The 26,643-nt window shown below is 44.3% G+C and overlaps 1 protein-coding gene and 1 long non-coding RNA gene across 5 annotated transcripts in view; one reads left to right on the forward strand and one right to left on the reverse strand.

The window, feature by feature from the left end:
* RNF212B (ring finger protein 212B) overlaps nucleotides 1-26,643 on the reverse strand; it is a 471,927-nt gene that overhangs the window by 56,355 nt on the left and 388,929 nt on the right. For all 4 annotated transcript variants that reach the window (XR_013224222.1, XM_077299403.1, XM_077299400.1 and 1 more), the window contains one exon: nucleotides 56-89. Coding sequence is in view for 3 of the 4 variants with exons in the window: in XM_077299403.1 (XP_077155518.1) it covers nucleotides 56-89 (34 nt within the window). In the remaining variant the exon portion in view is untranslated. The remainder of the gene's footprint in view (nucleotides 1-55; nucleotides 90-26,643) is intronic.
* LOC143793993 (uncharacterized) lies at nucleotides 14,132-16,202 on the forward strand. The gene is made up of 3 exons (XR_013220372.1): nucleotides 14,132-14,241; nucleotides 15,704-15,813; nucleotides 16,070-16,202. It is a non-coding gene; the product is annotated as an uncharacterized LOC143793993 (long non-coding RNA).

The raw sequence follows: 26,643 nt of genomic DNA on the forward strand, positions 1-26,643 counted from the left end.
AACATTTTACAACATGCTCTTCACTGGACATATTATAGATCTGTAAATAACTTACCGAGAGGATAAGCTGTGCCCAGAAAAAGACGAACCTGAAGATATATAACATTTAGTTATTTTTTCCTATTTTATACAATTGAAGAATAAAATTTAAGATAAAAACAAAAAGAGAAAATACCCTGTAGTAAGTAAATAATAATAGTACATGTAAATAATAAAGTACTTAGCTGGCACTGTTTTGGTGATATCTCATAGCACACCATATCTGCTTTTCAAAGAGAACCTGCATTACTGCTTAGCATACAAATGTATATGTTTTTGGGAAAGATTGGAAATAATTTGGAAGGTATGAATCTCCATCTAGACTGTGACTGACATGCCTATTTTACATAAGTGATAGATAAATAACGGTCAATCGCTAAGTAGAATTTCCCACTGATAAGAAAAGAGGTATGTCTATGCTGGGAAGAAAGTCTAAAGGCCCTCAAACACAGCCTAATGTTGGCCAAACTTGCCGATATAGACAGGTTTGTCCAACAGTCTAATGTGTATGGAGACCCCAAACAAGTAATCCTAGTGAAAAATTTAAATCAGGTATGTCTGATTTCGGATGGACGATCTCTTTGTTCTCCCAGAGATAAGCCAACGCCAGATATGTCTGGAGTTTGAAAGAAAAGCAAGAGAAAAGATATGCACACTATGGGATCAACCATACGTAATAAATTTTATTTAACAAATCACTACAAACAGAGGCAATGAAGGAGACAAACAATTAAAAACATTTAAAAACTAGATGGACCAACCCGCATCCCCCAGGACATAATGATGCAGAGACGGACCAATATGTCAATACATTTAATATGCACAATGATGTAAAGGGCAACAAATCAGGCAGCAAATTCAAACAATAACAATGAAGATACCTAGTACCCCGTGCTACCAGCTGACCAGGCCCCCTATGCCAAAGATCCAGATATGCCCGGCAATCCCTTGCAATCAAGCAGACATGAGAAAAGTGCCAATAACAAGTCAACTAATAAATCCCACAAATGAATGGTATAACATGTCTGTATCCCTCCTAAGTACTAACACCCCGTACCATAAATCACCAAATGAAAGGTCAGATCTTGACTAATAGAGAGCTGATATCCTGATGGTTAGAATATACGGGTATACCCTCTGAAGGGGTGCCTGAATGGTGGACACACAAAAGCGTGTGCCACTTAGCACAACTGAGGTGTATAGGGGGATTGCCCAGGAAAAGTCCAAAGGGGGATGGAGGCCCCACGCGTATTGACGCTGCTGGAGCGTCTTCGTCAGGGGAAGGTTGTGTCTGGTGTTTGGTGACGACTTTCTCATAGGGAGCACTGGAGCACTCAGCCAACTGAGCACTCCTTTGTATTGGAAATCCGTCCAAGATAGCCATCGCCCAAATGATTGGCTAAACATTTGTTCACCCGACAACCATCTAATGTGCATGGTCGGCTTAACCGCTTAGTGACAGTGCTAATTTTGTCCTTAATGACAAGCCAATTTTTACAATTTTGACCACTGTCACTTTATGAGGTTATAGCTCCGGAATGCTTCAACGGATCCCACTGATTCTGAGACTGTTTTTTCATGCCATATTGTACTTCATGATGATGGTAAAATTTCTTCGATACGACTTGCGTTCATTTATGAAAAAATGGAAATTTGGCAAAAATTTTGAAAATTTTGCAATTTTCAAACTTTTAATTTTGTGGCCTTAAATCAGAGAGCCATATCGCACACAATAGTTAATAAATAACATTTCCCACATGTCTACATTACATCAGCACAATTTTTGGAAACTTTTTTTTTTTTGCTAGGATGTTATAAGGGTTAAAAGTTGACCAGCGATTTCTCATTTTTCCAACAAAATTTACAAAACCATTTTTTTAGGGACCACCTCACATTTGAAGTGGGTCAATATGACAGAAAATACCCAAAAGTAACACCATTCTAAAAACTGCACCCCTCAAGGTGCTCAAAACCACATTCAAGAAGTTTATTAAGGCTTCAGTTGCTTCACGAGAACTAAAGCAATGTGGAAGGAAAAAATGAACATTTTACTTTTTTCCCCAAAAAATTATTTTAGACCCAAACTTTTTTATTTTCACAAGAGTATCAGGAAAAAATAGACTACACAATTTGTTGTGTAATTTCTCCTGAGTACACGGATACCCCAGGGAAAGCCACTGTTTGGGCGCATGGCAGGGCTCAGAAGGGAGGGAGCAACATTTGACGGGTGTGATATAGAAGGGTTCATGTTTTGCCTTTAATTTGCCTTTTGCCTTTAATTGCTGGAATCTGCTAGATCTTGTTCTTATGATACAGTAGTCTTGTAGTCTCCGATTCAAGGATTTTATTCTCCTTATCTTATGTTTTCAATGGTCAGCAAACAACATGTTTTGGTTTCATGGTAAATAAAGGTCAGCATGACCCGGGGTAACGGGGGGGGGGGGGGGGGGCTACATGAATTACACTGAGTTACATTTGTTGTAAATGGTATCAAATACTGCCTCTTGCTCTATTAGATCAGGAAAAGTGAAAAAGTGACTTGCTCACAATCCATGTGCGGTTACTTTTTTCTCCAAGCGCCCTTGTCAATAAAGGGAGTAACCTCCTGATTTGGCCTCACTGGTGATCTGCAATATCTGACATTGGGTCAGAACGCATACAGCTACAACAGTTTTTGGCGCCCAACGTGGGGCCGTGGTAACCAGCCCATTCGGAATACGTTTCGGGGAGCTTCCTGGGAGATTGGACATGCAAAATCCAGCTGCAGCAAGGTGAGAAATTTTATTCTTACACTTTGTTTTGCACTTGCAATCTCTCTGGATCTCTCCATATCTCTGGGTAAAGGCTGCAAACACGGTTCAAAGAACCTACATCACCAGTGAGTTTTGTCTGTTTATGTCAGTATCAGAGTTGAATATTAGAGTAATAAGATGATAATGGTTATATTTTTTTCTGTATTTTATGTCAATATACGAACTGGTTGTATAGTGCAGAACTGGGATAGAAAGTGCAGTTTTGTTGTTTTGGTCTTTTGGTCATCTTGGATTGTCAGTACTTTGTATAGGGTTGTGTTTCTGTGGTTTATTTTTTTGTTTATGTAGTTGGCTTTGGCATTTTTGGATTGTCAGTGGACAGTGCTTCAGTTTTTCATAAGTTGTGTTAATTGTGTTCATTCCAAGGTACAGTAGGCAGGCTGTGCAAATCCTTGTATGTATGTATATGAGAACCTCTGAATGACATGAGTGAGATGAGTGATGAGTAACTGAGTATAAGGGATAAATAAATAAATCCCTGTTTGATGAAGGGTTCTGTTAGGTGTGGTCTTCTGTATGTGACAGAGGACATTATTCAACTCACTTTGAGCTGAATCAGGCGGAGTGATTGAGATAAGGGATTTTGATTCTCTTCTTGTAAAAATCAACTGAAAAGGGAAAGAGAAAAGAAAAGAGAAAAAAATAAAATGAATGAACGAAAATGAAATGAATGAGCACGTATGAATGAATCATCACATAAGTATCATTACTTATCCAATTGTTGCTGAGGGTTCAGGACAGATGAGTTGTGGATATTTTTAATCTACATCTGAGATTCAGCGAAACCCGTGTTATATATGGTTTGACATTGGACAGGTTTCTGTATGTGGTTTGGACAGATGCAGTCAGGATCAGATTATTCAAATTGTGCAGTGATCTGCCCGTATAGTGAAACTGTTTTGATTCCCAGAGGATGAATGCTTTGTAGAAATTGATTAAGTCTAAGAACTGCTGCATTCTGTTTCTGTGTTTCTGAAGAAACATTTGACTCCAGTACCCCTTATGACAGCTAGGAGGGGTCGTAATCTAAGGGATATTCTCGTGTCGAGCCACTACATTTCTAAACCCACCCCTCTGTTTGGTAATAGAGGTAGGAGAAAGGGTTTCTTTCCATGTGGGAGGTGCTTAGCATGCAAGAATCACACAAGGTCCACGTCCTTCACCTCATCGAGCGGCCTCAAGACATTTGAAATTAGAGAATATATCACGTGCACGACTACGCATGTCGTATATTACGCCATGTGTAGTTGTGGCCTGATATATATTGGACTTACATCACGTGAATTGCGAGTTAGAACTCGTGAACACGTGAGGGATATTGAGGCCGCTCGTGAGGTGGATGACGTGGATTCCTTGAAAACAATCCCCAGACACTTCAAATTAAAACATAAATGTAATTCCAAAGAATTGAAGGTCTGGGGAATTGATTGTGTACATATGGGGAGTAGAGGGGGGGATGCTATAAGGATCCTCATGCAAAAGGAATGTAGATGGATAGTTAATTTAAACACAATGGTTCCTTTTGGACTTAATGAGCAACTAAATTTTTCACCATTCCTGTAATAATTGGTCGTCTCTGGATCTTGTAATTCACAGTATTAATATATTTTATCCTGGTTTTAATTTATTTTTTCTGTTGTCTTTTCTTTTTTACTAATTTAGTGCTATAATAACTTAAGAATTATTATTACTTGTACACTCCCCGTATGAAGAAGAAAAAGAAGATTATCAGGTGTTCTGGATGTTGTCTCGGGAGATCTGGGTTTTCTCTTCTCTCCCTCACATTCATGGATGGAGTTCGCCAGTTTGCACGTCGTCACTTTACTATGGTCACTTACACTATTTGTATTTATGTCATAAGTTTTTATAAATTTATATTAGGGGCTGCTATGACTATAGTGATTCAATTTGCTGGTCAGAACTTTGGATCACTTTTTTTTATTATGTATTTTAGGCTACTTATATCACATAATGATGCTGTATATGGTATCTGTAATAAGCATAATAATATTATCACTACACTTTTTTCACTTTTTTGTTTCCTTTATTTTATTGAAGTTTATAGGTATCTAATTCCTTTTATATAGGGAATATAGTACTGCACGTTAGATTTTGTGATTTCATAGGTTGCTCATTAATAGCACTGCATCACTATTAATAATGATTTGCGGACACTTCCGGGTACCTGAATGTTGTTGCGCTGCGGTGGTAGTATTAGGCACTGCAGGGGGATTGTTGCCACTAATGCGCATGTCCCTGACACGGGCAATGGCCGCGGCATCGTTTCCGGCGCCTAGTGATGGCGTGTGCGGGTCAGTGACGTCATCCGGGATTTCCCGGTGACCCGCACCGCCATATTGGCGCATGGGATGATGCGGTATTAGGCGCCCGTAATCGTCAGCAACATGCGCTGTCATCTAGTGGCGGGGAGTAGTATAAATACAGGATATGTTAAGATAAAGACACCGTGCTAGCCTCCAGACGAAGCGGTGGGCGAAACGCGCGTAGGGGCGTGTGTCTGCACCATGGAGAGGGAGAAGGGTAAGAAACTTGAGACGTAGTGTTCCTCCTGCATTTGGGAAATGTGGTTACTGTATTGCTATGCTGGCTTATGATTAGCGCTAGTGCAGTGGTGGTTCACTTTAGTGATTGAAATTGTCATATGGACTAAAATTAGTTTTGACCCAGTTGTGGTAATCATGTGACCTTATCCCCTTCTTTTCTTTCCCTCTCCATGCTGTGACACGTAGCGTGTTCTTTTGGTGCACCTGCACCCAATATTCTAAGCACTCTGTAGCGGATTATTCTCTTTATATGTTTTATGAATTTGTTTTGTATGTTTTTGTATTTCATTTAATAAACTTACTTTTTTGATTAAATTAACATCTTTTATGAGCTTGTTTATACTTCAATTTTTTGTGGTTGTTATCTGTATAGGAAGTATCTCAGGGTATTGTTCCCAATTGGATCTTTGTTGATCCTGCAGGGTATATGTATGACTATGGTTTCTGTACCTGGGTCATTGTTTTTGATTATTTTCTGTGTTTTCACAGCAGCCATCTCAGGTCAGATGGATTTCCGCGAACGTGAAAAGACGTGGCGGACGCAATTGAACAGAGTGTTTGATGAGGGTTTGGGTGCTCCATGTGATTCAGGATCCAGAGATGACGTGGAATTGATTAAAAAATATAAAGATTTGCTCAAAAAACGTACCCGCCTATGGTGGAATAAGGCGTTCCTAGAGAAATATATTGGATGTGGCCTCATTCCCCGCGGTTTGAGGATCCAAGTTTTTCCCTCCTTCCCTATCAATAGTGAAGAATTCATCAAGGAGTGGGAAGGGGCTTCCTCAAATTGTTCCAGGATATTTTTGGAACTATTGGTGCGATCTAATGAGGCCTCCTTGTTAGAAATAGACACACAATTGAAAGATGTACAAGATAATATTAATGCACATTTGAACCCTGAAAAAGTAGCCAAATTTAAAGAGGATTTAGATTTGGAACAACAGAAATGGGAAAAAGATGTGGTGGAAACTAAAACTAAAAAATACCAACGAGATCAATTAGATTTTCAAAATGACCAGGTTTATAAGTGGAAGAGAAAAGGGATGGGTCAGAGATCATTCTCACGGGCGCGATCAACATCTATTTCATCTATGTCTTCGGCTGAAGACAAAACTCGGGGCCCTGAGAACTACAAAACAATGTGGGAAAGAAGAGATTTCCCTAAAGAGAATCGGTCAAAATGGGGAGGGAAAAGAAATCAGAAACGGAAGACTTCTATCTCACCTCCAATGGATAAGAAGGCGAAAACTAAGGCATTGGAGGTGATTAATTTATCCTCCCATGTATTGTCCCAGGCCCAAAAAGATGTCTTGAGCTTAGGATTGTCATTTTCCCCTACCAATAACTTCAATTTCTTTTTAGCATTAAAAGATCTTCACCTATTCTCGAGAAAATTGGTACTGCACAAACTCCACTCTAAATCAGCATCTGGGCAGGTGGATGGAGATGTGATAGAACAAGAAGCAATTGAGGCCTTGGAGGAATTAGAACGAGAATCCAATCCAGATGCCACAGGTACTTCTCCACCACCAATTTTTTCCAAATCCACCACTTTCCCCCCCCTGTCTTTATGTTCACAGGTTGATATTTTTACAAAATTAGTAACAGAAGAATTTAGAACTATTCAAAATAAAAGGAATAGAGACAACCTGACCTCTCTACAGAGGAACGCATTGGAGGAATTGAACCGACTTGATGATGTTATTATCAAGCCGGCTGACAAGGGGGGGAATGTGGTGGTTTGGCCAGTGGAGAAATACGAGAAGGAGGTGTTTAGGCAATTAAGAGATAGACAGACGTATACCCAGCTAACGCAGAATCCCCTTTCTTCCTTCCAAATGGAACTCTCTTCTATCTTGGAGATAGCATTTGAGAGGGGTATTATTACCAAGAAAGTTCTGATGGGTCTCATGGTTAAGTGCCCAGTTGTGCCCACGTTCTACCTTCTGCCCAAGGTCCACAAAGATCCAATTTCTCCCCCGGGACGTCCGATTGTCTCTGGTATAGGAGGGTTATGCGATCCTGTATGTAAATTTATTGAACATTACTTACACCCTCAGGTGGAAACGCTCCCCTCTTATATCAGGGACACGACGGACGTCCTGAGGCGGTTAGATGGCCTGTCCCTTGACCAAGATGCATTCCTTGTAGTGGCAGATGTCGAGTCCCTTTATACAAGCATTCAACATGAGGAGGGGTTACAAGCATCACAATTCTTTTTGGAAAATTGCAATTTGGATGCGGATCTGAGGGAGCTGGTGTTGGATTTGTTGCGATTCATTCTCACCCATAACTTCTTTACATTCAAGGACCGATTCTTTTTACAAAAACGGGGGACCGCGATGGGGGCGGCCTGTGCGCCCTCCTATGCAAACCTCTTTCTCGGGTATTGGGAGAGAGGTTTGTTTGTGGATGGCGCACAATCCGCCCCCCAAGTCCTTGGGTGGTTTCGATTTATTGATGACATCTTGTTCATCTGGCAAGGATCGGTGGCAGAGTTGGAAACATTCATGGTGGGTCTTAATCGCAACGAATCCAACATTAGACTCACCTATACATATGATCAAACAAAGGTTTCTTTTCTTGACGTGGAGCTTAGAGTGCAGGAGGATGGGTCGATACATACAGATATGTATCGTAAAGAAACATCCGTTAATGCTTTATTACATGCATCGTCCGCACATATGAGCTCCACGATTAATGCTATTCCAACTGGTCAATTCCTCCGGGCTCGTAGAATCTGTACCTCGGATGCGTTGTTTGAGAGACAGGCCATTGACCTTGGGCAGAGGTTCAGAGATCGTGGGTACAGCAACAGGTGTATCAAAAAGGGTTACACAAGGGCAAGAAATACTAGGAGAATAGACCTTTTGGCCCCACAGAAGGGGAGTACTGAGAAAAAGAAAGGTGGAGAGGCAGGGGTACGATTTATTTCCACTTATAACCAGCGATGGGATCTTATGAGAGATATCTTGAAAAAATACTGGCCGGTTTTATTAACCGACCCGACCCTGAAGAAACATTTGACTCCAGTACCCCTTATGACAGCTAGGAGGGGTCGTAATCTAAGGGATATTCTCGTGTCGAGCCACTACATTTCTAAACCCACCCCTCTGTTTGGTAATAGAGGTAGGAGAAAGGGTTTCTTTCCATGTGGAAGGTGCTTAGCATGCAAGAATCACACAAGGTCCACGTCCTTCACCTCATCGAGCGGCCTCAAGACATTTGAAATTAGAGAATATATCACGTGCACGACTACGCATGTCGTATATTACGCCATGTGTAGTTGTGGCCTGATATATATTGGACTTACATCACGTGAATTGCGAGTTAGAACTCGTGAACACGTGAGGGATATTGAGGCCGCTCGTGAGGTGGATGACGTGGATTCCTTGAAAACAATCCCCAGACACTTCAAATTAAAACATAAATGTAATTCCAAAGAATTGAAGGTCTGGGGAATTGATTGTGTACATATGGGGAGTAGAGGGGGGGATACTATAAGGATCCTCATGCAAAAGGAATGTAGATGGATAGTTAATTTAAACACAATGGTTCCTTTTGGACTTAATGAGCAACTAAATTTTTCACCATTCCTGTAATAATTGGTCGTCTCTGGATCTTGTAATTCACAGTATTAATATATTTTATCCTGGTTTTAATTTATTTTTTCTGTTGTCTTTTCTTTTTTACTAATTTAGTGCTATAATAACTTAAGAATTATTATTACTTGTACACTCCCCGTATGAAGAAGAAAAAGATTATCAGGTGTTCTGGATGTTGTCTCGGGAGATCTGGGTTTTCTCTTCTCTCCCTCACATTCATGGATGGAGTTCGCCAGTTTGCACGTCGTCACTTTACTATGGTCACTTACACTATTTGTATTTATGTCATAAGTTTTTATACATTTATATTAGGGGCTGCTATGACTATAGTGATTCAATTTGCTGGTCAGAACTTTGGATCACTTTTTTTTTATTATGTATTTTAGGCTACTTATATCACATAATGATGCTGTATATGGTATCTGTAATAAGCATAATAATATTATCACTACACTTTTTTCACTTTTTTGTTTCCTTTATTTTATTGAAGTTTATAGGTATCTAATTCCTTTTATATAGGGAATATAGTACTGCACGTTAGATTTTGTGATTTCATAGGTTGCTCATTAATAGCACTGCATCACTATTAATAATGATTTGCGGACACTTCCGGGTACCTGAATGTTGTTGCGCTGCGGTGGTAGTATTAGGCACTGCAGGGGGATTGTTGCCACTAATGCGCATGTCCCTGACACGGGCAATGGCCGCGGCATCGTTTCCGGCGCCTAGTGATGGCGTGTGCGGGTCAGTGACGTCATCCGGGATTTCCCGGTGACCCGCACCGCCATATTGGCGCATGGGATGATGCGGTATTAGGCGCCCGTAATCGTCAGCAACATGCGCTGTCATCTAGTGGCGGGGAGTAGTATAAATACAGGATATGTTAAGATAAAGACACCGTGCTAGCCTCCAGACGAAGCGGTGGGCGAAACGCGCGTAGGGGCGTGTGTCTGCACCATGGAGAGGGAGAAGGGTAAGAAACTTGAGACGTAGTGTTCCTCCTGCATTTGGGAAATGTGGTTACTGTATTGCTATGCTGGCTTATGATTAGCGCTAGTGCAGTGGTGGTTCACTTTAGTGATTGAAATTGTCATATGGACTAAAATTAGTTTTGACCCAGTTGTGGTAATCATGTGACCTTATCCCCTTCTTTTCTTTCCCTCTCCATGCTGTGACACGTAGCGTGTTCTTTTGGTGCACCTGCACCCAATATTCTAAGCACTCTGTAGCGGATTATTCTCTTTATATGTTTTATGAATTTGTTTTGTATGTTTTTGTATTTCATTTAATAAACTTACTTTTTTGATTAAATTAACATCTTTTATGAGCTTGTTTATACTTCAATTTTTTGTGGTTGTATTCTGTTTCTGTGTGAAGGACACTACATTTCTAAAATTCTGATGGGAGGGGTGAATGATGCCACTGCGCAATTGCTTGTTAGTTTCTCCTCTCTGTTCTTATCTTCGCTAAGTGCCTGATGGGAGGGGTGAATGATGCCGCTGCGCGAGATCTCTGTATTTTTTTTGTCCTTGGTGTAGTACTATGCCCTGGGAGATGTGCACTTAAAGCAACAGTACTGTACTAAATGGGAAAAAGGAAAAAGAACTGTGCCTATTTGTGAAATTTGTGAAAGACTGTTTGGTCATCAGTGTGATTGAAAGATTAGTAAAAGTTTCACCTGCTTCTAGTTGTGTGATTGATATATAATAATAATAATAATAATAATAATAATAATAATTTTATTTATATAGCGCCAACATATTCTGCAGCGCTTTTCAAATTATAGAGGGGATTTGTACAGACAATAGACATTAGAGCATAACAAAAATCACAGTTCAAAATAGATACCAAGAGGGGTGAGGGCTCTGCTCGCAAGCTTACAATCTGAGATAGCTAATTGAGGATCAACAAAAGGAGGCAGCCAAACTGCATGGCTGATCTAGTAAGTTAGAGGCCTAACACATCTGCGCTTCTTACTTTAGTCAGCGGGTTTTTGTTGTGGGTGAGAGGCAAAGAGCCTTCCCACGTTCTATGGAGCTGGGCTAGTAGGTTAGAGGCCTATCACATCTGGGCCTTCCTATTCTAGTCAGCTGATCTAACAGGTGAGAGGCAAAGAGCCTTCTTGTTACATCCTGTAGGTCTACCAGGTGAGAGGCAAGGAACCTTCCCGCTACACCTTGACAGGCTCGCTCTGACTTGCTAAGTGTGGCCTGTAGACAAGGTTCAGGCACACTAAAAGGGCATTTGCAGAATAAAGGTGAGCTGCATAAGTTGAAGCCATGTGCAGTCAGGGCCCCCAATGGGATCTAGAACAGCTATACAGATTGTAAAAGACAGAGAAGGAAAGGAAGCAATAAAAGATGTGGGACCAATATTTAAAAAGGCAAACATGTCAGAATGTTGATGTTTGGATGTACAGAAGTGGCAGTTTCAGAGAAGAGAATAGAGGTTGGATAATAGACAAGGGAAGAGAGCAACAAGTGAATAAATGGTGTTGTGTGGCAGAGGAAATACAACAGTATGGAAGTAAAGAAATTACAGTAGGACATAAGGTGTATTATGACTGTCTTGATGCACAAAAATCTATGACTATGACTGCTGCCGCCCCACCTCTGTATAACCAAAGACCCAGACAAGACGGATTTGTAAACACTGTGGTCAGACAAACCCAGACAGGAGAGATACTTGTATAACCTGTGCTGCAACCCGACCTAAGCGAATTTCACTAAATCCTGTCCGGACAAGATCACATGTAGTAACATAAGAAGCTGACACAGTAGTGTGATTAGTGGGTAGTGGGGACACTGACTTTTGGGAAGCTAGCTGACAGTAATCCTGAGAGGGAGGAAGTTGTAGAACAGCATGTCACCCCCACTCAGGGCCGGCTCCAGGTTTTTGAGGGCCCCGGGTGAAAGAGTCTCAGTGGGCCCCCCTCTTTAACACATACCACAAATCATGATGCACAGATACAGCAGAGAAATATAGCACAGCCACGTAGTATATAACACAGCCACGTAGTATATAACAGCCCACGTAGTATATAGCACAGCCACATAGTATATTGCACATCCACGTAGTATATAACACAGCCACGTAATATATTGCACAGCCACGTAATATATTGCACAGCCACGTAATATATAGCACAGCCACGTAATATATTGCACAGCCCACGTAGCATATAACAAAGGCCACGAAGTATATAGCACAGCCCACGTAGCATATAGCACAGCCCACGTAGCATATAGCACAGCCACGTAGTATATAACACAGCCACGTAGTATATTGCACAGCCACGTAGTATATTGCACAGCCACGTAGTACATAACACAGCCACGCAGTATATAACATAGCCCACGCAGTATAAAACACAGCCCACGCAGTATAAAACACAGCCCACGCAGTATAAAACACAGCCCACGCAGTATATAGCACAGCCCACGCAGTATATAGCACAGCCCACGCAGATGCAGTATATAGCACAGCCCACGCAGATGCAGTATATAGCACAGGGGGGCCCGGCTCCCCACACACCCCTCTAATGCACTGGGGGGGCCCGGCTCCCCACACACCCCTCTAATGCACTGGGGGGGCCCGGCTCCCCACACACCCCTCTAATACACTAGGGGGGCCCGGCTCCCCACTAACCCCTCTTCCACACTAGGGGGGCCCGGCTCGTCACCTGCACCTTAATGCCCTTACAGGCTGCCACAGAGCTTGCCGAGGAGCCCACAGGGGACATCACTCTGGGGTAAGGACAATGGTGGCGGCTGCTGTGATGTGCTGACCCTGGAGCACGGGCTGCTCAGCAGCCTCCCGTAGTCACAGCGCCCTCCCTCGCACACTGAGAGCACTGCAGCACAGGCCTCTCCGTGCAGCCATTACTCAGCGGCGCAGCTCTCCCCGCCGCTCCCGTGCTGGGTCAGGTCGGGACCACTTGCTATCCCCCGGACCCCGGGGACAAGGTGACCCCGCAGGACGGTGCTGGGAGCGGGCGCTGTGCGCTCACCCGCCATGTCTACTCACCAGATCTGGAACTTCAGCAGCGGCCCCGCCGTGTACTGCATCCTCAGCTTCCTGCTCGGGACACCGTTCCCGTCCGCCGAGGCCGCGCTCAGCACAGCAGCCAAGACGCCGCTCACCAGCAGCAGCCACGGAACACACCGAGCAGCAATCTTGGCCTCAGCGAGCGACTGCAGCGAGTGCCGGCCGGAAGTGACTCGTATCCATGGTGATGGCGGCGCCGGCGGTGACTGGTGAGTATTGCAGCTGCGTGAAACTCTGTCCCAGGCCCGGCCCGGATGTGACTCACTCTGCGTATCCATGGTGACGGTCCCGACTCCCGGAGGTGAGCATTCCTGCTGCAGCTGCTCACCGTAAATGGGCCCCCCCATCTCGCCAGGGCCCCGGCACTTGCCCGGGTACGCCGGGTGCTGACGCCGGCCCTGCCCCCACTGATCATCTGGTTACCTCCACCACCGGACAACCAACCACATCAGGACCAAGAGGGGTGATTAGGGTAAGTCAGATACAGGAGTATTAACCCTGGAGCCCCTCTGACTAGCTAGCTACGCTAAAACAGTTGCCTGACCCTGAGAACTAACCTTTCCCATTTTACAGACAAATAAAGACAATACAACGGACGTAGAGAGTTTGGTGAGCACAAAGGCAGGTGACGTACTAGGACGCATAATTAAAGGGAAGGTGCCACCAGTTTTCTTGTATTTTTTTTTTTGTGAAATTAAGCTTATAATAGTAATTAAAATGTATTAATGCAATGTTTGCACTGTTTGCAAACATTTCTATATGAAAAATATTATATATTTTTTTAGAAATATACATATTGACCACTAGGGGGAGCATTTTCCGTTTTAGACCTCAAGCAGCTATAGTAAGACTTACCAGCTTTACTGTTAGCTGGAAAATCTGGGCAGTAACTGCTGACATCACCATTTCCCTCCCCTTTTGGGTGGTCTAATATCCCTGGGGCAGAATGAAGAGCAGCATCACAGGGCAGCGCCATTTTGTGTGTGACTGCCCTGTGATCTGCTATCACCAGCAGTTACTGCATTAGAAGCAAAGCTTGATTACAGAGGAGCAGAACACAGTGGACTCAGCAGCATCTGGACCCAAAGAAGAGTGAAGACATCTGGTGTGCATGGAGCAGCATTAGGAGTTGTCTGACTCATCCCTCAAGAAGATTAGAAGGAGCTCCAGGTCTGCAGTGAATAGCCAGGCATTGTGGAGGGAGGGGAAAGATACATTGTATGGCTAAGGGTATGTGTCCACGTTCAGGTTTGCTTCAGGCTTTGGTCAGGATTTTATGCAAGTAAAATCCTGACCAAATCTGCACCTGAGGTCACTGGCAGGTCACCTGCGGTGTTCCTGTGTGTTTTGCTCATAGTAGCAACATGCTGCGTTCTGAAAAAACGCACCGCATGTGCGTTTTGCGGGAAAAACGCATGCGTTTTTTCCTGCACAGTGGAGACGGGATTTCATTAAATCCCCTCCACTATGCTGTAACATCTGGACGCTGCGTTTTTGACGCTGCGGCTCAACGCAGCGTTTCCTGAACGTGGAAACATACCCTTAGAGTGACTGATGGGAGAGAAAAAGGCATGCAGTATGATGAGTGAGACACATATGGAGTGTGCTGGAGACATACACATTGAGGCTGTGTGCACACGTTCAGGATTTTACGCATTTTTTTAGCGTTCTCTATAAAAATGCGATAAAAACAATTTTAAAATGCATACATATGCATCCCATCATTTATAATGCATTCCGCAATTTTTGTGCATATGTTGCGTTATTTCTGGGAAAAAAACGCATTGCAGTAAAAAACGCAACATGTTCTGCGCATGTCATATGTCTCCCCCTTTGATGTGGACTCCGGCGGTGAGCTAACATCAAAGTCACGACATGTCGGCTGTTTTGAACAGCTGACATGTGCGCGCAATAGCGGCGGGTGAAATCGCAATTCACCCGCCGCTATTAACCTGTTAAATGCCGCTGTCAAATGCTGACAGCGGCATTTAACTACCACTTCCGGCCAGAAATGAGCGCATCGTCCACCCCTGTCACATGATCGGGGTCGGCAATGCGTCAGGACAGTAACCATAGAGGTCCTTGAGACCTCTATAGTTACTGATGCATGCCTGCTGTGAGCGCCACCCTGTGGTCGGCGCTCATAGCAAGCCTGCACTTCAGGTACGTAGCAGCGATCTGATGATCGCTGCTATGTAGCTGAGCCAGTCGAGTGGTGCCAGCTTCTAGCCTCCCATGGAGGCTATTGAAGCATGGCAAATGTAAAAAAAAAATGTTTTTTTAAAAAAAAGTTATGGCTCTGGGAAGGAGGGGAGCGAAAAACAAAAACGAAAAAGGGCTGCAGAGTGAAGGGGTTAATTTTGCGGATTTCCAACTATATTATTGCATTGGGAACCTCCAGAAAAAAAAAGCGAAAGATCCACAAAAAAAAAAAAGGGAGAAAAACGCACAAAAAAGGCATGCGGATTTCCCGCCGAAAATGCCGTTTTGTTTTGGAAATTCCTGGAAGGAATCCTGATGTGTGCACATAGCCTGAATATCAGGGGAGACAGATGTGCATGGAATATGATGAAACATTATGGCATTTTGAGGCATAAACACCTGTGATATGTAGTGTGCTATTGTATCCCAGGAACAGGGGACCGCGCCTGGACCTGGAGCAGCACCAAAAAGAAGCGAGTACCGAAGCAGTGCCGTTTTCAGTGCTATTGGTGGTGACTTCATCCTTTGTTAATCAGGCAGGTATGATTTGATGTAATTGTTTTTCTGTTTAATACGGATTTTTAAAAAATTGTTACATAGATACTACAATTACCATATTTTATTGACAGATCAGATGCTACCTCGTTTTACAGTAATAATATAGGGAAAATAAATAAGATAGGGAAACTAAATTTAAAGCACAATGTGGTTGTGGCGCTATGTTACGTGGGTAATGTCTGCAATATCTGTACTAATGTTACCTAATGTTACTAATGTTACCCATCCTGTCCCCCAGGTATATTTGTCTTCAATCCTGGAATATACAGATGCATCTCAATGAATTCGAATATCATCAAAAAGTTAATTTATTTGTTCTTCAATACATGCAGTGATTACCTTACTGGCATGCACCCCACTCCACACAAAGGCAGCTGCTGTCACAAGAAGACAGGAGGACGATGGGGTGCTGCGGGCGAAAAAGGGACTGTGACTATAATTGCCCATCCACTGCCGTGATATTCAATGCTTCACACGCCAATGACAATGCGAGGGATGCAGTGAATATACACACACGATCGCCTATGGCTGCCTCTAGAGAATTGCACACTGCCTGCACACCCAGAAAGCACAGCCAGGTACCGCACAACTCGAATATAAGGTGCAACCCAACTTTCAAACAAATTTTTTTTGGCAAATAAAGTGTGTTTAATACAAAAATACTGTAATTTTATTTCATCTGAAACGTTTGGATTACTATGTGGGTGTTATAGGCACATAGGCTGGGTTCACATTAGCGTTCGGGGGCTCTGCGGAGGGCTGCGTACTTCCTCCGTTAAGCCCCGCCTACTTCTACAAGCTTCCTGCGTACCTATCATTAACATTGGGTACGCAGGACATGCGGATGCGTCGTTTTGACGCTCACGCCGACAGCACGGGAATGCAACTTGTTGCGTTCCCATGCAGTTGGCGGGAGTGTCAAAACACATTACACACACTACAGATACCGCACACACATTACACACACACTACAGATACCGCACACACATTACACACACACTAGATACCGCACACACATTACAGATACCGCACACACATCACACACACACACTACAGATACCGCGCACACATCACACACACACACACACTACAGATACCGCGCACACATCACACACAGTACAGATACCGCACACACATCACACACACAGTACAGATACCGCGCACACATCACACACACACACACTACAGATACCGCGCACACATCACACACACACACTACAGATACCGCGCACACATCACACACAGTACAGATACCGCACACACATCACACACACAGTACAGATACCGCGCACACATCACACACACAGTACAGATACCGCGCACACATCACACACACAGTACAGATACATACCGCACACACATCACACACTACAGATACCGCACACACATCACACACACAGTACAGATACCGCACACACTACAGATACCGCACACACATCACACACACAGTACAGATACCGCACACACATCACACACACAGTACAGATACCATACACTCATGTTTTACACACACACACACACACACACACACACACACACACACACACACACACACTTCTGTCACTGTGTTGCAGAGCAGGCCGATGTCCATATGCAGCTCTTCAGGTTCTCCTGCTCACAGCAGCTCTGTTCTGGCACCTCCCCCGGTCTCTCTTTCTCTGCCAAATGAAAACAGAGAGATCAGAGCAGGAGATAATGTCACTGCACTGAGGTCTGTGCCTCCCGCATGTCGGGATCAGCAGGGTCCTCGGTGCCAGAGAGCCAGCACAGAGGGGGGAGGGGGGGGGAGGAGAAGGACACGGGGAGAGAATGCAGGGAGGAGGCAGAGCGACACGGGGAGAGTGCAGCTTACCGGAGATCACTAGTCTGGGACTGTGTGCAAGTGGGGAGGCGGAGACAGAGCAGGAGGACACAGGGCAGCGTGTGAGGAGCAGAGGATGTCTGCTCAGGACGTGCGGTGCCTGGAGTAGAGGAGCTCAGCACGGAGGTAAATCACCCGACCTCTCTGGCTCCAGTCAGCGCTTCTGTCCTGCAGCGATAGAGAGTAAGTGGAGCTGGGCAGAGAGCACTGGGCTATAGTAAAATGGCTGCTAGTCACACCTACAGCAGTGAGTTGTGCAGCCCACAGAGGCGTGCCCAGCTCACTGCTAACACCTCTCCAATGTTAAAGGGAACCTGTCACCACGTTTTTGGAAGATGGGATAAAAATAGCGTTAAATAGGGGCAGAGGTGGGCGTTACATTAGTGTGTTTGTTATGCGTTTATTACCCACCTAAGTTGCCGAAATACCTTTGCAAAGTCTCCGTTTTCGCCTGTCAATCAGGCTAGTCTGGTCAGATGGGCGTTGTCTTCCCCCAGATCTTGTTTAGTTTTCCGTTGGTGGCGTAGTGGTGTGCGCATGCCCAAGGTCCCGAATCCTCTGCCAGGGGATTTCAAAGAGCGCGGTGTCCGTTATTGCATTGGTGATCGGTGGGCGCGGCCATCTTCCTTTGGCCGCGCGTGCGCAGAAGCGGCGCTCTGCTTGCCGCGGCGCTCTGCTGGCCGCGGCTTCAGGAAAATGGCCGCCGCGATATCCATCTGCGCACGCACGGCATCCCGCGGCCATTTTCCTGATGCCGCGGCCAGCAGAGCGCCGCTTCTGCGCACGCGCGGCCAAAGGAAGATGGCCGCGCCCACCGATCACCAATGCAATAACGGACACCGCGCTCTTTGAAATCCCCTGGCAGAGGATTCGGGACCTTGGGCATGCGCACACCACTACGCCACCAACGGAAAACTACGCAAAATCTGGGGGAAGACAACGCCCATCTGACCAGACTAGCCTGATTGACAGGCGAAAACGGAGACTTTGCAAAGGTATTTCGGCAACTTAGGTGGGTAATAAACGCATAACAAACACACTAATGTAACGCCCACCTCTGCCCCTATTTAACGCTATTTTTATCCCATCTTCCAAAAACATGGTGACAGGTTCCCTTTAAAGATGGGGTCAGCGCCGGTCTATTATCTCCTATGTCCATGGGGTGCTGTAAAATGACACTGTTAGTGTCGTGAACTGCTGTGAAAACCAAGATGTCAGCCCCCAGTTCCTTCTTTAAACACATATAACACACGAAATCTGTTTCACATGCATTTAAAACTTTGTTATAGCAGCATGTTATGCTACATTAGGGCTGTCCCACACGTCCAGATAATTCCGGTACCGGAATAAATCGGTACCGGAGTTATCCGTGTCCGTGTGCCTGGGAACTCACGGAGGCCATACTTGCGGCACACGTGTGCCGCCCGTATGGCGAGTGGGTACCACACGGAGCGTGTGGTACCCACTCTGCATGGTGCTGAAGCTGCGATTCATATCCTCTCTGCAGTAACGTTTGCTGCAGAGAAAATATGAAGAATAGTGTTAAAAATAAAGATTTAGGTGTCCGCCGCCCCCCCACCCCCTGTGCGCCCCCCCGCTGGTCAGAAAATACTTACCCGGGTCCCCCGTCGGCTGTCGCTCCTTCTTGGTCTTGCCGCGGCTTCTCCTGCATGCGGTCACGTGGGCCCGATCATTTACAGTCATGAATATGTGGCTCCACCTCCATAGGGGCGGAGCCGACTATTCATGATTGTAATTGATCGTCCCCACGTGACCGCATACAGTAGGAGGCGCGGCCAGACCAGGAAGGAGCGAGGGAGCGGGTAAGTATTTTCTGACCAGCGGGGGGGCGCACAGGGGGTGGGAGGGAGGCGGACACCTAAATCTTTATTTTTAACACTATTCTTCATATTTTCTCTATAGCAAACGCTGCTACAGGGAAGATATGAATACCGGCTTCAGCACCATGTGGGGGGGACAGCGCTTACTGTAGCGCTGTCTCCGGCACGCACACGGACCCCAGACGGAGAATGTCCGTGTGAGGTGCGTGTTTTACGCGGACCCATTGACTCTATTGGGTCCGTGTAAAACGTGCGCTCCCACGAACACTGACATGTCTCCGTGTTTGGCACACGGAGACACGGTCCGCACACGGTCCGCAAAAAATCAATGACATCTGAACAGATGCATTGATTTTTATGGGTCTACGTGTGTCAGTGTCTCCGGTACGTGAGGAAACTGTCACCTCACGTACCGGAGCCACTGACGTGTGAAACCGGCCTTACAGTGATTTATTAATAATCTACAAACGCGGTACCTTACCTTTAAGACTTTTACAGATGATGTGAAAAAAGGACGCTAAGTAGACTGATTTTGATTGACACTGGGGCAGCCAGGACTGTGGTACACAAAGACTTGATAATGCTAGACATGACTACTAACGAGATTGTGGAATGTGTGGGGGTAAAGGGACAAGTGACTGAAGCCCTGACTAAACAAATAAGAATAAAATTACGAGATAGCCAAGAGGTGCTACAAAATTTATTGTTAGTGACAATACACCTATGAATTTGCTGGGAGCAGATGTGTTGAGTGCTATCAAGGCCACCATACAGTACTCTCCTGAGGGTATTACAGTCACAAGTCCCCTCTCAGATAACCCAGGTAAAACAGTAAAAGTCCCTAAGAAAGCGACACTCAGGCCTCTCTACCCGTTTCAGAGACTGCAGATTGACTACATACAGCTACCCAATGTAGAAGTGTATGAAAATGTCCTAGTATGTGTAGATCTCTTCTCTGGTTGGCCGGAAGCCTATCCGGTAAAATGTGCAAATGCTAAAACGACTGCAGAAAAACTGATGAAAGAACTGATCTGCAGGTATGGTGTCCAAGAAACCATAGAAAGCGATAAGGGTACACATTTAACAGGAGAAATAATGAGGGAAGTCATGCAGGCCCTGGGAATACAGCAAGCATTTCAAACACCATATAGACCACAAAGTAGTGGGAAAGTGAAAAAAGACTAAATGGGACACTTAAGCTGAAAATTCAAAAGGCCATGGCAGACACAGGAAAGAGCTGGGTAGAGTGCTTGCCTCTTGCACTCTTTTCGGTCAGACACACTCTAAATAGAAAGACAGGCTTGTCTCCTTTTGAAGTCCTGTTTGGTAGTGTGCCAAAGACTGGTCTGTACTTCCCACAGGTGCTAGAAATGCAACACGGTGCTATGACAGCCTATGTCCAGGCCTTGCAGAAAAGACTTAATGTGGTGCATAAACATGTGTTCTCATCCATTCCAGATCCTAATGAAAGTACAGACGTGCACCAGCTGAATCCAGGTGATTGTGTGGTTATACGCAGACACGTAAGAAGGAGCCTAGACCCACAATTGACGGCCCCTTCCAAGTCCAGCTGACCACATCAACCTCAGTAAAACTTGAGGGAAAGCCCGCCTGGATCCACGCCAGTCACTGCAAAAAGATCTTTTCACCAGCAGAATGACTGATCTTCTAATCACCTTGCTGGCAGTGGCAGGATTATTACACTCTACAGAGACATTGGATCAACTTTCAAATGTTGACAGGGACAACAAACTTATTCAACATCATACTCTTCTTATAAAGGAAATGGAAGGACAAAAACCAAAATGCTGTTGGATCTGTACACACTGCCCAGTATCTGCAAGGACTATGCTGTACTTATCCTTACCCCTGGAGCTATGGAAGGTATTATCACCACACTGCATACACAATGAGACTTGGACTCAGATTTTCTAGGTTCCTTGAGGTTCTTAATGAGACTAATACAATACAGAAACTCCTTTTTAAATCCAGCCAATTGGTTTAATGGCCTAGCGGGATGGATTTTTGGGTATTTTACAGAGTTGCATTCAAATTTTATTGTTTTGTTTATTGCTTTATGTAGCTGTAAAAGCGCTAATATATGCATTACATAAGCTATTGAATAATGTATGTTTAAGGAAAAAGAAAAAAATCTAAGGCTGAAGCTTCCGTAGTGTATCATAGACCCTGGATGACCACTGCTGACGGGGGAAGTGAGTGTCCACACTGAGGGTGGATGGGCAAAGCAGTAGAGTGCCCCCTTATGGGTACTAGACCCATGATACAGTAGCTCCTTTGTGGACATCAGCTGACCCTGTGGCAAAGGTTATACCATTTACAAAAGGGGGAATTGATATAGAAGGGTTAATGTTTTGCCTTTTAGTACTGGAATCTGCTAGAATTTGTTCTCATGATGCAGTAGTCTTGTAGTCACCGATTCAAGGATTTTATACTTCTTATCTATTATGTTTTCAACAGTCAGCAAACAACGTGTTCTGGGTACATGATAAATAAAGGTCAGCATGACCCGGGGCGACGGGGGTGGGGGTGGCTACATGAATTAGATTGAGTTACATTTGTTGTAAATGGTATAAAATACTGACTCTTGCTCTATTAGATCAGATAAAGTGACTTGCTCACAATCTGTGCGCGGTTTCCCCTTTCTCCAAGTGCGCTTGTCAATAGAGGGCGTAACCTCCTGATTTGGCCTCACTGGTGATCTCGCATATCTGACATTGGGTCAGAATGCAAACAGCTACAACAGGTGCTATGTCGCATTTGGAGACCCCCTGATGGACCTAAACAGTGGAAAAACCCCAATTCTAACTCCAACCCTAATACAGCCCTACCTCTGATCCTAATCCCGACCCTAACTACAACCTTAACCCCAACACCACCCTAACCACAAAACCCCAACCATAACCCCAACGCAACCGCAACCTCAACAGAACACAACCGTATCCCAAAACACAATCCTAACCCCAACACCACAACCGTAACCCCCACACCCCAACCGAAACTCCAGCACCACAACCATAACCCCAACGATAACCCCAACCCTAACCATAGCTGTAACCCCAAACCTAACCCTAGCCCCAACCCTAAGCTTAGCCCCATCCCTAACCCTAGCTCTAACCACAACCCTAGCCCCAACCCTAATGATAATAAAATAAAAAAATGTTTATTTCCATTTTATTTTTACCTAACTAAGGGGGTGATAAAGGGGGTTTAATTTACCATTTTTTTATTTTGATCACTGTGAAAGGAAACCAATAGGAAAAATCTCCTGCGCCCATTTTCTTCACGAAAAAAAGACGCCGAGGGCCGGGGGACAGAGCCGGAGGGTCCAGGGATACCGGAGGTACCGGGGAAGAGGGAGGGGTGGTCCTCTGGTATGCTAGATCATATCAGAGGAGAGAGAACTGAATAGGAAAGCTGACTTGTTTTGTGATCGCCATTATTCCGTGAATAAAGGTAATCACAAGACTGGGGATGGTAAAATCTGACCTGAATCATGTTCTCCAGAAGTTTTCCAATGCTGGGGGGCCCGTTAAAAGGTTTATCGGTGGTCATTAAGGGGTTAAGGCTCAGTCCTCAAGATAAATACAGTATTTGATGCTGCAGATTTTCTGCAGTACTTCAGCACCAATTAGCTACTCTTGTTTTTTTTGTTTGTTTTATTTATCTTTATTTATTGAATTTTGAGAGAGAAGTCATACAATCACAAAGCACTAAATATGCCAAGAAACCAAAACAGAAAAATAAAATCAATTTTGTAGTATAAATAAAAACTGTCATAAAGAACAGTAAGTAATGTCTGAACAGTAAAACTACCAATATAATCCAAGACAGAAGCACAAGTTCTGCATTAAAGAAACAGGGTTTAAGCTTCCATGACAACACAAATTGAGTAAGAGAATGTAGCCATAATAACAAAAAAATGAAAGGAGAGAAAAGAAAAGGGCAGAAAAAGCCCAAAGGAGAGCAGCAGGGAGGGAGGAGAGGTGAGGGAGGAGAGATAGATGAGCAGGCATGAGGTCATGTTTTTACCAATTTGATGCTCCTCAATAAGGACCTGATATCCCGCAGAGGATCTGAATTCCAGCCAATAATACCAAGTTTTGTAAAAACGATCATAGGAATTATTGACAGTAGAGCTTAGTTCCTCCATTAACACCACTTCATTAATTTTAGAAAACCACAGGGGACCTGTTGTAATGCAGTCTTTTTTCCAAAGCAGAGGAACACACACTCGAGCAGTCACAATTAAATGTCTTAATATAGAGTGTCTATATGTTTTTATGGGAATGTCACAATGATGGTGAAGAACAAGAGCTGAGTTCAGGTCAATTGTAAGGTCTGAGAATCTACACAACACTAGTTGTACCTTTTCCTAAAAAGGAGTAAGTAGCTTGCAGGCCCCCCAAAATATGTATCAGATCACTTTCCTCATCTCCACATCTCCAACACATGGAAATGAATTCAGGAAAAATAGAATATAAGCGAGTTGGAACTCTAGACCACTGAGACAGCAATCTATAACCAGTCTCATGAAAACAAGAGCAAAGAGATGATTTATGTGTTAGGCTGCTAGTGGAAGGCCCGCCAGGGCCGTGGGGTACTCGGTACCGGGTTCGGTACTTAAGGGGATGTGTCACGGCGGCGACCCGGTCCGTGGCCCTGGGGCCCATGTAAAAGGGATATTGATTAAAGATTATGTTCGTGACGCCACCTGTGGTATTCGGTCAGTAGGGACCGACACTGCTTAAAGGGGTCCTCTGGGGTGATGGTAAGGCAGCTAGATGGTATAACTTCCCACAGGTGAAGTAGATCCCCAGGGCTCCCGGTGAGTAAGTGAAGATGGTGTGAGGTGCAGTAAAGAACGATGACATAGGTTTGCAGTCTCTTTACCTGGTTTGCTGTAGCTTCAGGCAACCGTAGTCCAGGGCATCAGGTCACAGGACAGGCAGGGTCCAGCTGGCTTGGAAGCGAATCCAGAGTCCCCTTCACCAGGTAGAGATAAAAGCCTTCCTCAAAGCACGGTGGTTTTGTAGTCCCTTACTGCCTATGGCTTCTGATAAGGTCCTCACAGTTCCTCTCTGTCCCCCATATAGGTTAGGACACAACTCATGACAGGTGAAGCAGGCCTTTTACAGGGTCTCTATCACGACCCAGGCCCTATAAGTATCACTGTGTCTCCTGGGTGTAAAGGCGGACAGGTAACTTGAAATTCAGCTGTCCTGCCGGTTTCAGCTATGCCACTTAGTGTACAGCACGGCCACGGTCTTCCGGCTACCAGAATCTGCGCCAGCCAGGGAGATAGTTGATTCACTGCTCTGCTCCGCTCCGCGGGTATCACTCTCTTGTGCCTTTTCTCTCCTGCATACTTTCCACAAGTTGTTTGTTTTTTCCAAGTTCTCTTCCTCCAGGAGCTGTAGTACCTCAGACTACAAGGCTCCTTCAGACCTTCTGACGCTCTATGTCTGTCTGCCCTCTTCTCTGTCCTCTGACAGTCTGCTCACTCACCCCTTCCCTCCAGACCAGAATGTATTTATAGTGGAGCTCTTCCTAAACCAGGTTTAGAGCTCCCCCTTCTGGCCTGGAGTATGAACGTGTTCTGTGTATTTGATTACCTGGTGAAAGATATCCTTCATTGCTTCCAAGCGTGACATCACTCTCCCTGAGAGGAAAGCAATGCCACTGTGATGACCAGGACCCTGGGACGTCACACTAGAGTCAGCTGACCACATAGCACCTGATGCGATATGCTGACTCCTCTTGGCTACAGCTCTGCAGCGAGCGTTAGTGTCAGTGCTCTGTGCACCGATCCTCTCATATGACAGAATCGCAGCACGGGTGCAGAGGAGATGGGGAAAGTAATTCCTTTTGGGCTGGAGGAGATGGGGATTTCCAGTGAATTGGTACAAGATGTTTTGCAGCTCCAATCATTAATGCCAATAGATCATGTTTTTTTGTTTTAACATTTCTTGAAAGGCAGGACTGTAGGACCTCCTTTGGTTTTAAGTCACTTTTTATTAATCCTAGGTTATGGAGTGTTTTATTTACTTTTGTCCAGAAAATCTGTATGTTAGGGCATGTCCAAAAAATTTGAAACATACTTCCTATACCCGAGTTACATCTCCAGCAAAGATTTGAGTCAGAAAGTCCTAAATGGTATAGGAACTCGGGAGTTCTGTACAATCTGGTTAGGAATTTATAATAATTTTCCTGCAGAAGCCCACACCTTGAAAAACCATAGGAGTAAGAAAGTATCTTATTGACTTCAGAATCCTTTAGGTTAATACCCAGCTCTTTTTCCCAAGACAAGATTTAAGCTGGTTTATAGGGTATGATAGAAGTTAAACGGTTATACATTTTTTAAAAAGTTAGGAATAGGAAAATGTAGTTTAGTGAATAGTCTTGCCACATCCATTCTCCCACATTTGAGAACTTTGCTTTAAATTGTTTAAAAATGTGAGTGACATGGGCTTGTTGTAAGAGATTTACTGGATGTTTTCTGGCTTCTTTTGGCCAGGAGTTTGCCATAGGTATTTAGGTACTAAAAAATAAAAAAAAAGAACCTAGACACATTTGGTGTCTATGATAATGGCAGCTCAGTTTTAGCATTTAGTGAACATGGGAAAAAAAAAAACCACAACTGTGGGATTGCACTTTTTCTGCAATTTCACAGCACAGCACAACTCGTCCCGCAAAAAACAAGCCCTCACATGGCTACTTTGACCAAAAAATAAAGTTATGGCTCTGGGAAGAAGGGGAGCAAAACATTAAAATGCAAAAACAAAAATACATCTGGTCGTTAAGGAGTTAACAAAGATCTTATCTGCAGTAGAGTTGGTGCGCAACATCTCTTGAGGTGCAGAAAAGACAGTCCAAGTGATTTTTTTTATGCTTCAAAAGTTAAAAAACATCAACCTATTAAACATAATATAAACAAATCTTGTTATCTGGTAGTCATTATACAAGAAAAGAATTTCTTCAAAAATTGGGCATGTTAAGGAATGTTCAAGGGGGAGAGGGGGAAGAATGTTGGAGACCCTCTCTCTGGTGAGTCCTGACTCCAGCAAATAAAACGAAATTATGGAAGGAGGG

This window comes from Ranitomeya variabilis, chromosome 1, assembly GCF_051348905.1.
Source record: "Ranitomeya variabilis isolate aRanVar5 chromosome 1, aRanVar5.hap1, whole genome shotgun sequence".
Lineage (NCBI taxonomy): Eukaryota > Metazoa > Chordata > Amphibia > Anura > Dendrobatidae > Ranitomeya > Ranitomeya variabilis.